A 16,139-nucleotide genomic window follows, 5' to 3' on the forward strand; every position below is an offset into this window, starting at 1 on the left:
AATGAAATCCAGGGCCAGAGTCAAAGTGACTTGTACAAGCTTATATGTTTTTTGGCAGTATTATATGGACTAGAACCTCAACTTTCAGGTTTCGTGTACAGAAGGTGAATGTACCTAGATGGGTATCCTGAAAGCTAGGGTCACCATTTGGGAGTGGTATTTTCACAAACATGGATCTTGTCCACCACTTCTTCATGGAGCTGCACTCCACACCCCCATGAGGAGTGTGACTCCTGTTCATTCATGCTGCATTTGCTCATCCACTGCTTGTAATTAAAAGAGGACCCACATGCCTTTGGTTTCTGAGACCATCATTAAGACTCAAGTGAACCACAAGCAAGCAGGCAACCAGGCAGGAAGCTCTGGATTAAAGCTAATCTTCTTGCTTTACAGGCACTCATCATAGAGGGGCTGTAGGTTCCACTGGAGAGGAAGCTGAGCCAGCTTCAGGGAGCTCGCCAGCCCTTCATCTGCCTGGGGAATCTCAGTTTAGAAAACATTATCCTTTCATGTTTTTCTCTGATAGTCACCACAATGATTCGCATTTGTTCCTGCAAAGTGTCAGAAAAGCCTGAGAAGTAGTAACAACCAGGCTTCTTAATGCATTCCCAATATCAAAAATCAACTTAATTAAGTAGGGTTAACTTTTTTTCCTGAGCAGCAATCAAACTTTAATTAATACTCCATTAAAATGAATTCCTGAGGGAACACAAGCATGCATACACCAAATGAATTCCTCTGCCAAGGTTGTTATTGCAGGAGCCTAAATGGGCCTCCTTCCTGGATGGTTACTCAATTTCAGAATGTTCCCTGTTAGAAATGAAAAGCAATCACATGGTTGCCACTCTCCTCCTCTGTAGGGTGCTCTTCTGCCCTCCTGCCCCTTCCCTCTCCTTTTTCCACTTGGTGAATGATTCTGCCTGGGATTTAAGCCCTGTTTTCCTCCGCCTACATGGAGGACCCCTCAGCGACCCTTCCTTCATTGCCTATCACTCTATATCCAAGCAAAGTAAGCATCAACTTTAATACCCACTTACTGCAGACCTCAAGAAGAAGACTAAATTCCCAATTTTAAAAATCAATAAAATAGAACACACTTGTAAACTTTGTATGCTCCATGCTGGTAGCAAAGATACCTTGTCAAAGTCCTATGAGGCTGATTTATGACAGGAAATAGCAACCAAAAGAAATGGGTGTGGAGTGGACAGAATGCTTGTGTTCCCCTTTCATCTCTTCCTGCAGTGACTATTCCTCTACTAGGGATCTCCAAATTTCTCCAGCTGCAGACTGAATGCTCCATCAGACCCCCAAAACTAATGCCTGTACTGCCCTCCCACTCCAGAGATGATGAGAGGAAATTTTGCCCCATTTGGTAAAAACCTAAATGCAGGTTATTAGAAACAAATTGTTAATATCACCAAGGTTTGAGGCTGATAACTCCTAGCCCAAACAGGACCCTGGTCAGACCTCAGTCCCTATTACTAGGAACACCACTTGACCCCTGCCAGGGCCGAGAGACCCATACCCCTTACCTCTTTGGTGTGTGTGTGAAAGGAGACGGACATGTCCAGGAGAAGCTTCCGCTGCTCCACCCTGCGCACGAAGTCTTGGATGCGCACCTCCAGGTGTCGAGCTGCCTTATAGATCTCCTCTGGGTCACATTCCCCTGTCTGAGCCAACTGCTCCGCAGCTTCTAGGAGCTTGTCCGCATTGGTGTATGTGTTCTGCCAGCAACAACAGTGAGGCAAAGTCAACTTGCAGTCAGGAAACAAGCTTCGCGCCTTCCTACAGCCCACCCAGGGGCTCCCTGAGTGAGCGGGAGCAGAGAGCGGAGGCGCCGAGCTGACAGCTCCCAGATCTGGCACCAAGACGCTGTGCGCGGAGCTGGCACGGGGCCCTGCAGCAGGCAAGCAGCTTGTGTGGGGCTGCTCCGCACAGTGGGCACTAGCTAGGGGCCTCAGTCACCTCTGGGATTTCTCAGAGGTGCAAAGTCCCTGCAGAGAAGCCGGAGGACCTGTGAGAACCTCCACATCCTTCCTGCTCCTTACTCCCTCCTCTCCCTGAGCCCCATCATTTGCCTCACATCTCAGGCTGTATCACCAGAGTCAGAAATAGCGCATCCACAGAGATGGTCTGTGTTTCTATGTGAGAACACCATAAAAACACTAACTAGCAGACTTGCTTTGCCTCCCCGCCTAGTTCCCTGTAACTATGGGTGTTTATCTTTTGGAAGGGAGCTATCTCTCTGGAGGGAAGGGTCAGCCACTCTAAGGAACTAACAGAAGGAAGCAGCCTGAGCTGGAGAGAGCAGAAGCAGGCTACTCCCTGTGCCTTAGCTAAGGCTGTTTGAAGGAAAGCTGGGGAGGTGGGTGGGAGTGGGGGAATCTGGTGATTTTGTTTATCAAGAGCTACTGCTTCATATGCATGCTTGCACCACAGATACACACACACACACACACACACACACACACACACACACACACACACACACAAACTCCTCCAACCCCCACAGTATTTCAAAATGCACCCAACTTATAATTATTATTCACCAGGATGGGAGTCATTGACTTTATAATAGATATTACATTATAGGCCATGAATATACTTTTCCTCAGCAGTTTTTTTAAGAAAAGGCCTGGCATATCTGGATGTTGTCCCAATGATTCAGGTGTACATATATTTCTGAAAGTCTTTCAAGCCAGCATAGTGTTCTGTAGTGGTGTTTACTGTGGATCTGGAAGCAGAAACTGTCAGTCTCAAACACACAGTGAGTGGAGAATGGAAATGGGTTTATGATACTCATAAACCATGTAAGACTTCTATGTCTTCATGGAATTTTACAGGATTCCCCTGAAGATCTGGGTGTTCAGGACTGGATTGTGTTTCCCCAAAATCCATGTTAAATTCCTGATCCTCAGTATCTCAGAATGTGACCTTATTGGAAAATAGGATCATTTCAGATGTAATTAGTTACATTAAAATCAAACCATACTAGAGGAAGATAGGCCCTTAATTCAATGTGACTAGTTTCCTTACTTAAAAAAACAAACAAAAACCCTAAGACCAAAACAACATGTCACCTTGGACAATTTAGCAAGACCCTGTCTCAAAATGAGATTAAAAGGGCTAGGCTATGACTCAGTGATAGAGCACTTGCCTAGCATGTGTAAGGCCCTGATTCTATCCCCATTTGAGGTAGACGGAGAGAAAAAGAGCATCACATGAAGACAGAGGCATGTAGGGAGAACACTATGTGAAGACAAAGGTAGAGATTAATGGTTGTAACTATAAATCAAGGAAGGCCATTGATTGTGGAAGAGAAAGGAAGATTTCTCTCTCAGGCTCTTAAGAACCAATCCTGCTCATACATTGAGCTTGGACTTCTACCCTCCAAAACTATGAGAAGACACATTTCTGTTGTCAGGCAGTGTGTGGTGCTTTGACATGGCAGCTGTGGGGAACTAATATGCTGGGGTTGAGCCGCTGGGAGGCTGATGACCCAGACTCTCGGTTGTTCTTACACGGATCATGAAGCAAATATTCATCTTGGCTTTTAAGAATTCCCAGGGAGGCCCAGGGGGTCCTTAAGGAATGCTTCCTGAAAGCAAGTAAATGCTATCCCAGTTCTAGTGAGATAGAGCTGAAAGGAGGAAAAATCATATGGCCCCAACTGGAAAATTCATGTTTAACTGGAGCTGCTACATGGAAGGAAGCTGAGAAGGGTGGGGGTGGGGTTAAACCCCACTGAGTTAAAGAATGGCAATTCTGGAAAACAAATTAAGGAAGTCTGATTCAGAGTTATGAGGGAAACGCAGGGTGAGATGGGCAGTAACAGACAGGGGAGGCTTTGGGGGCAGTGGGCCAAGTTACAAAAGGCTCTTATAGGACTGGACACAACTTCTAGTAAATAGACCTTTATATTCCATGAGAGAGATTGTGTTTCATAAAGCCCTCAAATCTTCTACCTTAAGTCCTAGGGAATCCCATGAATCCCCTTTTTTGGGATCACAGCTTAATATTTTCTAAACAATAAACACAAATTTGTGGCAAAGCTTAAAAAATTAAAAAAGTTAGGACCATTAAAAAAAAAAAAGTAAAACCAAGTGCTTACTGCATAAAGGGCCTAGGACATTCCTAGTTTTAACACAAAAAGTGTCCCAGAAATCCCCTGAGTTGCTGTCCATCTTAATTCACACCCAGTGCCATACTTATCTCAGGAGTACAGATGTATATGAATTGTATTCTGCCGTAAAAGAAGATCATTCCTCAGGCACATGACAACACATCAAAAGGGGCAAGCAAATAGTAAGGGATCATTAGTGGTTAAAGTTTCTTCACATGACCCTGGGGCTGGACAGAAAATGAGTAAAAACTAAAAACAGTTTTTGATAGTCAATAATTATTGAATATTTTTTCACATGCCCCAAACCGTCTTCAAGCCTTTTATGCATACTATTTCCTTTAATCCTCACCTTAACCCCAAGAAACTGGTATAGCCATCAGACCCATTTTATAGGAGAAGAAACTGAGGCACAAGAATTTCTGGTAAAAGTCACATAACTATAAAATGAGAGAATTAGGATTAACCTGTTGTCTGGCTATAGAGCTCAAGCTCCAAACCATTATACTCTGCCAGAGTGCAGGCAGAGGCCTGAAGATGGGGAGCATTTTGTGAGCAGGAGGAGGAAGAGGAGGAAGGTTTCTCACAGACAGGATTCTCTTCTCTTTGAGTCTAGGGTGCTCTATATTCATTCCACATCACAGCCACTATCCCAGGCCATGGGAATCATGGGTCTCCATGCTGTCTTCCTCATAGTCTATAAGCTCCTTAAAGGAGGGTTCCATGTTTTATTTGTCTCTGGTTCTCCCACTGTAAAATGTTCATTGAATGAACAAGATCAGAGGTGGGAATGAAAATGTTATGTTCAGGTAAGTTGAGTCAACCTGACTAAAATTAGAGAACTCAACTTGAGTAAGACAGGGAAGAGTTTATGATAGATTTTATAGAGAAAAAAGGACAATACAAATAGATGGGAAGGCTACAGGGTAGTCTGCACTAAAAGTCAGGCTCCCTGCTCTACCTTTGCCCAGCTCTTCTCCCCATTACTACCAGAAAGAACTTCTAAATCCAGATCCAGGCACATCTCATGCCTACTTAAACTGTTCTGTGGCTTCTACACCCTTGGAGTAAAATGCCTCAGCATGGCATTGAGGGCTCTTCTCCATCTGATATCTAATTTCCCATCACCCCTACAAACAGCCTAGGAAATAAACGGCTGGCTTTTGTAGAAGTGCGTGCCCTGATGCCTGCCTGTGTACCTCTGAACACACTTCCTTCTGCTTGGGATGCCCTTCTCCTCATTTTTCTACTTAACCAACTCTCATTTACCTTTAAGATCCAGCCTGAACATCATTTCCTTTAGGAAGTGCACCTTCATGTCCACCTTCTTTCCCAAGATTGGCTTAAGTGCCCTCCTCTGGTCTCCCAGAATGACCTGTACTGCCCTCCTCCATAGTATCTGCCATATTCTAATGCAAACGTTTGCTTCTCTCATCTGTTTAGGGATGGATGTCTTTCATCTCTTCCTTAGTGTCTAGCACCAAACAATTGCTTCAGAAATATTTAGCAAACAAATTAATAAATTAATGATACACCAATTTCCACCATGCCTAACATTTGACCCTTTGTCTTCATTAATTACCTGGCACAAGACCTTACATGCTAGAATTCATTTTCCATTAATCATTCCATTTTGTTTATTCTATCTCTTTTTGTTATCAAAAATATATAGTGATCCCTATCAGTGTTCCCAGGTTGGGGCAAAGATCACAACAAACCTATGCTTGTTCACCTTCTGACCAAATCAACAATGGCTGTTGCCCCAGAGCTAGAGTTGACCTTACTCTGAGTTTTGTTCCTGGGCATTTGTTTTCCTAGCCTTTTAGCCATGCCTTGGACTTGATCCTTATTGATATGTCCCAACTGATATACCAAAAAGGGGTTATGAGTGCTGAGATTTTGATCCCTCCACTATTAGAGCTTTTAGACAGGACTTACAGTGGCCAGAGCTCCTGAGTCAGAGATTTGGCCACACAGACGGCTGTAGTGCCTGTTATTCCCTCTTAACCCCGCTCCTCTATCCCAGTGTCAAGCAGGTAAAATGCCTTACAACTAACTTATAGGGTTTTTCAAGATGATGGAATAGAGGAAGTCACTTTCCTGGCTGTTCCACAGCATGAAACCAAGAAAGCAGACAGGCAGCCTCTCAGCAAGGTGAAAGAACAAAAAATAATGGGGGGAGGGGATCTTTACTGGAATTTAAAAATGGACATTCTAAGCAGATTGGGGATTCAGGAGGTTGGATATAATAAAATAAGGAAGAACTCCCCAATGGTACAGCCACTGCCTTGATAAGGAAAGAAGCACCAGCCAGAGTGGTCCCCCTCCGTGAGCAAAGTGGAGGGGTATGGAAATTTAAAAAACCCACATTTTTAGGAGGCCTGAGGCATGTCTGGGTACAAAGCATTTAGAGACCAAGGTCACTGCCTGACTAAATTGAAAGGTGCATTGGAAATTATCCTTGTGCAGGAAAGAAGCCACCAGCTCTCCCTGTTGCATGCAAAGGAAAAGGAAGGAATCCTTTTGCAGCCTCAGTGCAGGGGCTGGCTTCTGAGGGAGCTAATTCCTGGCAAACCTAAGTTTGGCCCCAAATATAGGCCCAGTAAACACATACTCTAAACAGAGAATGTACTTAAGTGGCAAGGAGAAAATCAAATGTGGAGAGAGGTTTACACAGTGGGCAACTGCTCATGGAAACCTACTAGCTCTAGCGTCCCCCTCCAGGAACAGCTGGGCAAGATGCATCTGGCTGGGAATTCAGAAGGGTAGGGATGGGAGAGACTGAGTTTGGAACCCAAGACCAGGAAACGTGGGGGCCGAAGGTGATGTAGGGGACTAAGAATTGGCTACTCCAGGAATGGAACCCAAGGGAGATCACTGGGGTACAGTCTTCCAGCATGGAGGTGTACTGATTTAAAATCTCCAGACCAAGGGGCATTCAGCAGAGTCTGGAACCCACCTAAGCCTCAACCCTGTCTCCAGGAATTCCGCCTATAAGATTTCATGTATGAAGACATGAATTTGTACACCAAACAGAGATTTGATAAATTGTGGTATAAAGTTGAATTAAGAATTGTAATGCAAAAAAAATTATGAATGTAATGCTCTCCTCTATTGTGAGGTATCTAAGAAATTAAAAAAATCATAAAAAAAGATTACCTCTTTCAACCAGCAATCCGAAGGGTGGAGCTTCACAATCCAGAATACCCCACCTAAAACACCTAAGAGGAGAAGCTGAGAATCTTTTGAACTCCAACAGAAAGGATTATTTAACTTTTCATAGAGTTTTTTTCTCCTTTTTTTCCTTCCTCTGTTTAATTGCAACTTCAATGACACATGGACATTTATATATATACATATTTTTTTCTCATTTCTAGCATTTTTAAAGCCAGTTATTTTTCATGGATAAGTTTTTTGAGGACTGGGATATTTGATTAATATATTTTAGTTTTGTATTCTTTTTATTTTTAACTTTGAAAAAAAATTTATTTTACATATATTTTTTCCTCTTACTTGTTTCCCCTGATTCTTTCTTCTGCTAATAGCCAATCTCTATTATTTTCTCTTTCACTCTTCCTTTAGTTTTTTATTTCTATCTGCTCTCCTACTCCCTCATAACCATCACATTCTATATCACTTCTGTTCTCTCCTGTCCATCATTTGAAATTGTACTCTTTTGCAAACTTGCTGTTTTTCATTATAGGCAATAACTGATCATATTATTTCTGTTAATTGTTATAATTAACATTGTAGATGTCATAGTAAGAACTATTTGGTTTAATGCTGTATATTGTTTGCATTGGTTGTTGTTGTTATTTGTTACCCTCTAAAAAGTGAATACTCTAAGTACTGGAAACCTTCACGATCACTCTAAGTCCACAGGATAGAAACTCTATTGCCTCAGATCCATACTGTTAGATGGGTAGACACACAAATAACATGAAAAAGCAAGGGCACAAATCACCCCAAACAAACCAAAGTACCCCAATAAAAGAATCCATTGATACCACAGTGGAAGAAATGTCAGAGAAGGATTTTAGAATGTACATAGTTAAACTGATATGTGAAGTAAAGGATGGTATAAGGAGGGAAATCAGAGAGAAAATATAGGTAGTGAAAGATCACTTCAATAAAGAGAGTTTCTGGAAAAAAACAATAGGCAGAAATCCCCAAAATGAAGGAATCAATAAACCAAATTAAAAATTCAATTGAAAGCATCTCCAACAGACTAAATCACTTGGAAGGCAGAGTTTGAAGCAATGAAGACAAAAAAATATAATCTTGAAAACAAAGTTAACCATGGAGAAAAGGTGTTAAGAGATCATGAACAGAACTTCCAAGAGAATTGGGATAACCTAAAAAAAAAACAACCAAATTTTAGATTTATCAGGATAGACGAGGGCTTGGAGATATAAACTAAAGGAATAAACAATCTTTTTAATAAAATAATATCAGAAAAATTTCCAAATATAAAGAATAAAATGGAAAATCAAATGCAGGAGGCTTATAGGACTCCAAATACACAAAATTATAACAAACCCACACCAATGCATATTATTATGAAAATGCAGAATAAGGATAAAATTTTACAGAATAAGGATAAAAATTTAAAGACTGCCAGAGAAAAATAACAATAGAGGGAAACCCATATAGATCTCAGCTGATCTCTTAACCCAGACCCTAAAAGCTAGGAGGTCTTAGAAAAATATATGCCAAGCCTTGAAAGAAAATGGGTGTCAGCCATTATATTATACCCAGCAAAATTAAGCTTCACTGATGATGAAGTAAAAACCTTCCATGTTAAACAGAAGTTGAAAGAATTCACAACTAGAAACCCTGTACTGTAAAACATACTCAATAAGGTATTTCATGAATAAGAAATGGAAAATAAAAGTGAACCAAAAATTAAAGGAACTACACTAAAGGAACAGTGACTCAATGAGGAAACAAATTCAAATTAAAAAACAGAAATAAATAAAAATGACAGGGAATATAAATCATTATCTCAATGATGAGATAATGATAATCAATCCAAAGACACAGACTGGCAGATTGGATTAAAAAACAAGAGCAAACAATGTGCTGTTCCCAAGAGACTCGCCTTATAGGCAAAGACATCCACAGACTGAAGGTAAAAGAATAGGAAAAAACATATCATTTACTTGGATCTCATAAAAAAGCAGGAGTTTCTAGCCTCATATTCAGATTAAGTGGACTTCAAGCCAAAGTTAATCAGAAGGGACAAAGAAGAACATTTCATATTACTTAATGGAATGATGTATCAACAAGACTTAACAATCGTAAATATTTATGCCCCACAACACAGAGCATCTATGTACATCAAATAAACCCTTCATAATTTCAAGAAGCAAATAGACTACAACACAAAAATACTGGGTGACTTTAATACACCTCTGTCACCACTAGATAGATCCTCCAAACAAAAATTAAAGAAAGAAGCTATTGAACCAAAAAAACAGTAATAATTTAGACTTAACAGACATATATGGCATATTTCATCCATCAATGACTGAATAAGCTTTCTTCTCAACAGCACATGGATCCTTCCCTAAAATATACCATATCTTAGGCCACAAAGCAACTCTTAGCAAATATGAAAAAATATAGATAAAACCTTGCATTCTATAAGATCAAAAAGGAATGAAATTAGAAATCAATGATAAAATAAGAAATAGAAGCTACTCTAACACCTGGAGACTAAATAATACAATATTAAATGGTGCACTGATAGCAGAAGAAATCAGGGATGGAATACAAATATTTAGAGGTAAATGAGAATAATGATACAATATATCAAAATCTCTGGGACACTATGAAGGCAGTGCTAAAAGGAAATTTCATTTTCCTTGAGCTCATTCATTAAAAGAACAGAAAGTCAACAAATAAATAACCTACTCTCAGAAAAACAGAAGAACAAATCAACACCAAAAGCAGAAGACAGGAAATAATTAAAATCAGAGCTGAAATCAATGAAATTGAAACAAAAAGAAACAATCTAAAAAAAATCAACAAAAGAAAAATTTGGTTCTTTGAAAAGATCAATATAATTTATAAACCCTTAGCCAAGCTAAAAACATCGAAAGAGAAAACTCAATTGACTAAAATTTGTGATGAAAAAGGAAATGTCATAATGGGCACTACTGAAATACGGAGGATAATCACAATCTATTTTGAAAATTTATACTCTAATAAAACAAAAAATCTTGAAAACATTGACAAATTTCTAGAGACATACAACCTACCCAAATTGAATCTGAAGGACATAGAAAGTTTAAACAGATCAATGTCAAGCAATGAAACTGAAGACACCACTGAAAGCCTACCAAGAAAGAAAAGCTCAGGACCAGATGGATTCTCAGCTGAATTCTACCAGACCTTCAAAGAAGAACTAATACCAATCCTCCTCGAATTATTCCATGAAATAGAAGAGGAGGGAACCCTTCCAAACTCATTCTATGAAGTTAGTATTACCCTAATACCAAAATCAGACAAAAAACACATCAAGGAAAGAAAACTTCAGACCAATGTCCCCATGAACAAAGTTGCCAAATTTCTTAATAAACATCGGTACATTGCATACAAAAACATATTAAAAAGATAGTGCACTATGATCAATTGGGGTTCATCCCAGAGATGCAAGGTTGGTTCAACATTCAGAAATCAATGAATGTAATACATCACATCAATAGACTTAAAGACAAGAATCACATGAGTATCTCAATAGATGCAGCGAAAGCATTTGACAAAATACAGCATCCATTAGTTTCAAAAACTAGAAAAACTAGGATAGGAGGAACACACCTCAACATTGTAAAAGCTACCTATGCTAAACCCAAGGTCAACATCATTCTAAATGGAGAAAAATTGAAAGCATTCCCTCTAAAATGACCTCTTTCACTTCTATTCAACATAGTCCTGGAAACTACCCAGAGCAATTAAACAGAAGAAAGAAATTAAAGGGGTACAAATATGAAAATAAGAATTCAATCTATCCCTGTTTGCTGACAACATGATTCTATATTTAGAAGACCCAAAAAACTCCACCAGAAAAATTCTAGAACTCATAAATGAATTCAGCAATGTAGCAGGATATAAAATTAGCCCCCACAAAACAATTGTGTTCCTATACATCCATTATGAATCAACTGAAAGAGAAATTAAGAAAACTATCCCATTCACAATAGCCTCAAAGAAAATAAAATATTTGGGAATCAATCCAACAAAAGAGGTGAAAGACCTCTACAAAGAAACTAAAGAAAGGAATTGAAGAAGACCTTAGAAGATGGAAAGCTCTCCCATGTTCTTGGACAGCCAGAATTAATATTGTCAAAGTTACCATATTACCAAAAATGTTGTACAGATTCAATGCAATTCCTATTAAAATCCCAATGTCATTCTTCATAGAACTAGAAAAAGCAACATGGAATTAATTTGGAAAAATAAGAGACCCAGAATAGCCAAAGCAATCCTCAGTAAGAAAAGCGAAGTAGGAGACATCACAGTACAGACCTTAAATTATACTACAGAGCTATAGTAACAAAAACAGCATGGTATTGGCACCAAAACAGACATGAAAACCAGTGGTACAGAATAGAAGACACAGAGACAAATCCACCTAAATTCAGTTGTTTTATTCTAGACAAAGGTGCTGTAAACATGTATTGAAGAAAAGATAACCTCTTCAACAAATGGTGCTGGGGAAACTGGAAATCTCTATGTAGCAGAATGAAATTGAATACCTATCTCTCATCCTGCACAAAACTCAAGTCAAAGTGAATCAAGCACCTAAGCATTAGACCAGAGAACCTACTAGAAGAAAAAGTAGGACCAAGTCTCCATCATGTCGGCTTAGGAACCAAATTCCTCAACAAGATTCCTAAAGCACAAGAAGTAAAATCAAGAATCAATAAATGGGATGGTATCAAACTAAAAAGGTTCTTCACAGCAAATGAAACAATCAAGAACATGAAGAGAGAGCCTACAGAATGGGAGAAACCCTTTGCCACCTGCATCTCAGAGCACTAATCTCCATGATATATAAAGAACTCAAAAAACTTAACACCAAAACCACAAATAACCCAATCAATAAATGGACAAAGGAATAAACAGACACTTCACAAAAGAAGAAAAATGAATATCAACAAATATATGAAAAAATGTGCAACATCATTAGTGATTAGAGAAATGCAAATTAACACAGTGAGATTTCATCTCACTCCAGTCAGAATAGCACATCAAGAATACAAGTAACAATAAATGTTGATGAGGATGTGGGGGAAAACATTCACTCATACATTGATGGTGGGACTGAAAATTGGTGCAACCTCTCTGGAACGTAGTATGGAGATTCCTCAGAAAACTTGGAATTGGAACCACCATTTGACCTAGTTATGCCGCTCCTCAGCATATACCCAAAGAATCTAAAATCAGCATACTATAATGACGCAGCCACATCAATATTCATAGCAGTTCAATTCACAATAGCTAAGTTATGGAACCAACCTTGGTGTCATTCAATAGGTGAATGCACAAAGAAATTGTTGTACATATACACAATGTAATATTACTGAGCCATAAAGAAGAATCAAATTATGTCATTTGCGAGTAAATGGATGGAACTGGAAGGTATCATGCTAAGTAAAATAAGTCAATTCCCAAAAACCAAAGGCTGAATGTTTTCTCTGATATGCAGATGCTGACTCAGACATGTGGGGGTGAGATGAGGTGGAGGAGTGCAGGTTCACTGGATTGAATGGGGGAATGGAGCAAATGGAGAGGGAATGGGAATGCCAAAGATAGTAGAATGAATCGGACACAATTTTCCTGTGTTCAAATATGAATGCACGAGTGTAGCTCCACAACATATACAACCACAAAAATGGGAAAGTTATATTCCATGTATGTATGATATGTCAAAATACATTATACTGTCATATATAACTAAAAGAACCAATAAAATATTTTTTTAAAAACTTACTTACAATCTCCTATTTTAGCCTTGACCCATTTTTTTTCTACCCAGGGAAGAAACAAGACATTGAAGGTTAATTTTCCTACAAATATAGGAATTCCAACAACACAGGTATCATTTCAGACTCTTGGGATGGATCAGAAGGTCAGAGGGAGGCTTTTTAAAGGCAAGTGGTAGGAGTGACAGTGAATAAAAACACCTCTGGAGTCCAGAGTCAGCTTCCTTGGTGATAGGGAGTTAGCAACATGGCTCTGTGTTCTGGAGATGAGAAAGGACAAGGTCTAGAAATTACTCTTATTATTTAAAAGAGGAAGTGTATGCCAGAAGAGTAGAACTGCAGGAGGACCAGGAGGACCCTCCCACCCCGCCGCCATAATGATTATGTTTCAAGGCAGCATGGGAGGAGCCAACAGGTAATCATGGGAAAGGAGAAAAGAAATATGTGCACTGCAGGGAAAAGAGACACAGAAGCATGGGCATTGGGAGGGCAGAGATGTCTCTGGGTCTTAACATTAATGAGCAGAAACAGCAATCAAGACAATGTCTAAATTAACCTTACATTTAACTACAATGCTACCATTGATTAATAAAATCTGTCATCTCCCTTCCTTACCTCTCTGGGACAGATCTTTAGAGGATCCTTCTGTGTGTGAAGAAATTACCTAATGCTAGAGAAAGAACTACCTGAAAGGATTAGAGATGAGAGTACCTGGCATGCACACAAGGCTAGAAATAGTATCTCCGCCCACTAGTTAGCCTGAGAAACCTCTATGGGATATGGGTGGAGTACTCAGAAGAGTCTTGCCTAAACAGCAGAAATAATAACCCTAGACTGAGTACTACTTTGTCTTAGAGAAACGACCTAAAAATATCAAACTTTTCTCAAGTCACTTAACTGGTTCCCAGAAAGCTTAATATTTATGAAAATAAACAAATATCCAGCAAATAACAAGGTAAATTCATAATGTTTGGTATATAATAATAATAATACACCAGAAATACAAAGAAAATATAACCTATGATGAAAAGAAAAATAAAGAAAGAAAAATGATCCAGAATTGATACTTACATTAAAAATAGTAGATAAGGAGTTTTTAAAAAAATTTCTTTTTTGTTGTAGATGGACACAATATCTTTATTTTGTTTATTTTTTTATGTGGTGCTGAGGATTGAACCCAGTGCCTCACACATGCTAGGCGAGTGCTCTATCAATGAGCCACAACCCCAGTCCCTAGATAAGGATTTTAAGTGGTCATTGTATATGTATTTCATATGTTCAAAAAATAATGTAAAGAAATAGAAGATATTTAAAAACTTATACTTCTAGAAATGAAAATTATACTGGCTCATGTTAACAGCAGATTAGACACTGCAGAAGAAGACCACTGAGATTGAGAACATGGTAGTAGAAACTATTTAATCTGAAATGCTAAGAGAAAAAAAGAATTTTTAAAACTCAAGCCTCAGGGAGTTGTGAGACAATTTTAAGCAGCTAATATCCATGTAACTGAAATCTGTAGAGGAGGGAGATGGAAATGGAAAAGGTAACATGAAGAAATAATGACCCAAAATTTCTAGATTTAACAAAAATTATAAATCCACAGATCTGAGAAACTCAACAAACTCTCAACACAAGAAACATGAAGAAAGTTATACCAACACACCAAAAAATCAAACTGAGTGCAGAGAAAAAAGAAAAAGAAAAACTTAAAAGTAGTCAGAGGAGAATAGATATGCTATATTCACTAAGGATGACCATAAACTTCATACCAGAAACAGTGCAAGCAAAAAGACAGAGGAACAACATCATTAAAGTGCTGAAAGAAAAACTCTCAAACTAGAAGTCTATGATAAGCACAGATATTTTTCAAAAACAAAGGAGAAATAAAGATTTTTTTCAGGTATATAAAGCAAATTATTCATTTGTAGATTTATGTGACCAATAAATGTTAAATGAAGTCCTTCAGGAAGAAATAAAATGCTACCAGATGATAATACAGGTCCATATACAAGAATGACAAGCACTGGAAAGGCTAACTACAGTGAGAAATATATGACCTTCCCATATTATGTAATCCTGTTAAAAGATCATCAGGATATTTAAACAAAAACAATAACAATGTAGTATGGGGGTAGAGCACACAGATAATACATGACAACAATAACACAAAGTCCAGGAAGGTAGAAATGGTAGTAGACTATAAGGTTCCCATATATGTGTAAAATGGTATCACTTGTAGATCACTGTGATAAGTTAAAATACTTTAAGCCTTAAAGCAACCATTAAAAATAAGAAAGAGTAAGACAATGAGCCAACAAAGGAGATAAAGTGGAATCATAAAAATATATTACATCAAAAGGAAGGAAGGGAGGACAACAAAGAACAAATGAAACAATTAGAAAAAAACCCAAGAGATTTAAACCTAAATACATCAGCAATCATGTCAAATATAAATTGTGAAAATACCTCGAACAAAAAGCTGAGATTGTCAAATTGGGTAAGAAAAAATCCAGTCCTGCTGAGCATGGTGGCACACAGCCAGAATTCCAGCTACAGGAGCTGAATCAAGAGGATCTCAAGTTTGAGGCCTGGGCAACTTAGCAAGACCCCATCTCAAAATGAAAAAATTAAAAAAGAGCTGGGGATTTAGCTCAGTAATAGAACATCCCGAGTTCAATACCTAGTACTGAAAGAAAAAACAATCAAGTCCCAACTAAATGTTATCTATGATAAATGCACTTTACTTTAAATGTAAAGATACAAGTAGGTTTTAAAATGAAAGGACAGAAAAAGATACAGCATGATAACTGATAGAAAACTGGGTGACTACATTAATATCAGATATAGTAGATTTGGGGGCAAATAAATATTACATATTATATTGATCAAGGGGTCAATTTTATCAAGAGGATATAATAATCCTAACATTTAAATGACTTAGAACAAAGGTTTGAAATATGTGAAGCAGAAACTGATAAAATATGCAAGGAAATATAGACAAATCCACAATAACAGTCAGGTTTTTA

At 38.4% G+C, this 16,139-nt stretch overlaps 1 protein-coding gene across 27 annotated transcripts in view; it reads right to left on the reverse strand.

Moving 5' to 3' along the window:
• The window catches only part of Kalrn (kalirin RhoGEF kinase), a 626,048-nt gene that overhangs the window by 295,979 nt on the left and 313,930 nt on the right, over positions 1-16,139 (reverse strand). For all 27 annotated transcript variants that reach the window (XM_078044068.1, XM_078044066.1, XM_078044074.1 and 24 more), the window contains exon 11: positions 1,533-1,724. In XM_078044068.1, coding sequence (XP_077900194.1) covers positions 1,533-1,724 — 192 coding nt within the window. The remainder of the gene's footprint in view (positions 1-1,532; positions 1,725-16,139) is intronic.

This window comes from Ictidomys tridecemlineatus, chromosome 3, assembly GCF_052094955.1.
Source record: "Ictidomys tridecemlineatus isolate mIctTri1 chromosome 3, mIctTri1.hap1, whole genome shotgun sequence".
Lineage (NCBI taxonomy): Eukaryota > Metazoa > Chordata > Mammalia > Rodentia > Sciuridae > Ictidomys > Ictidomys tridecemlineatus.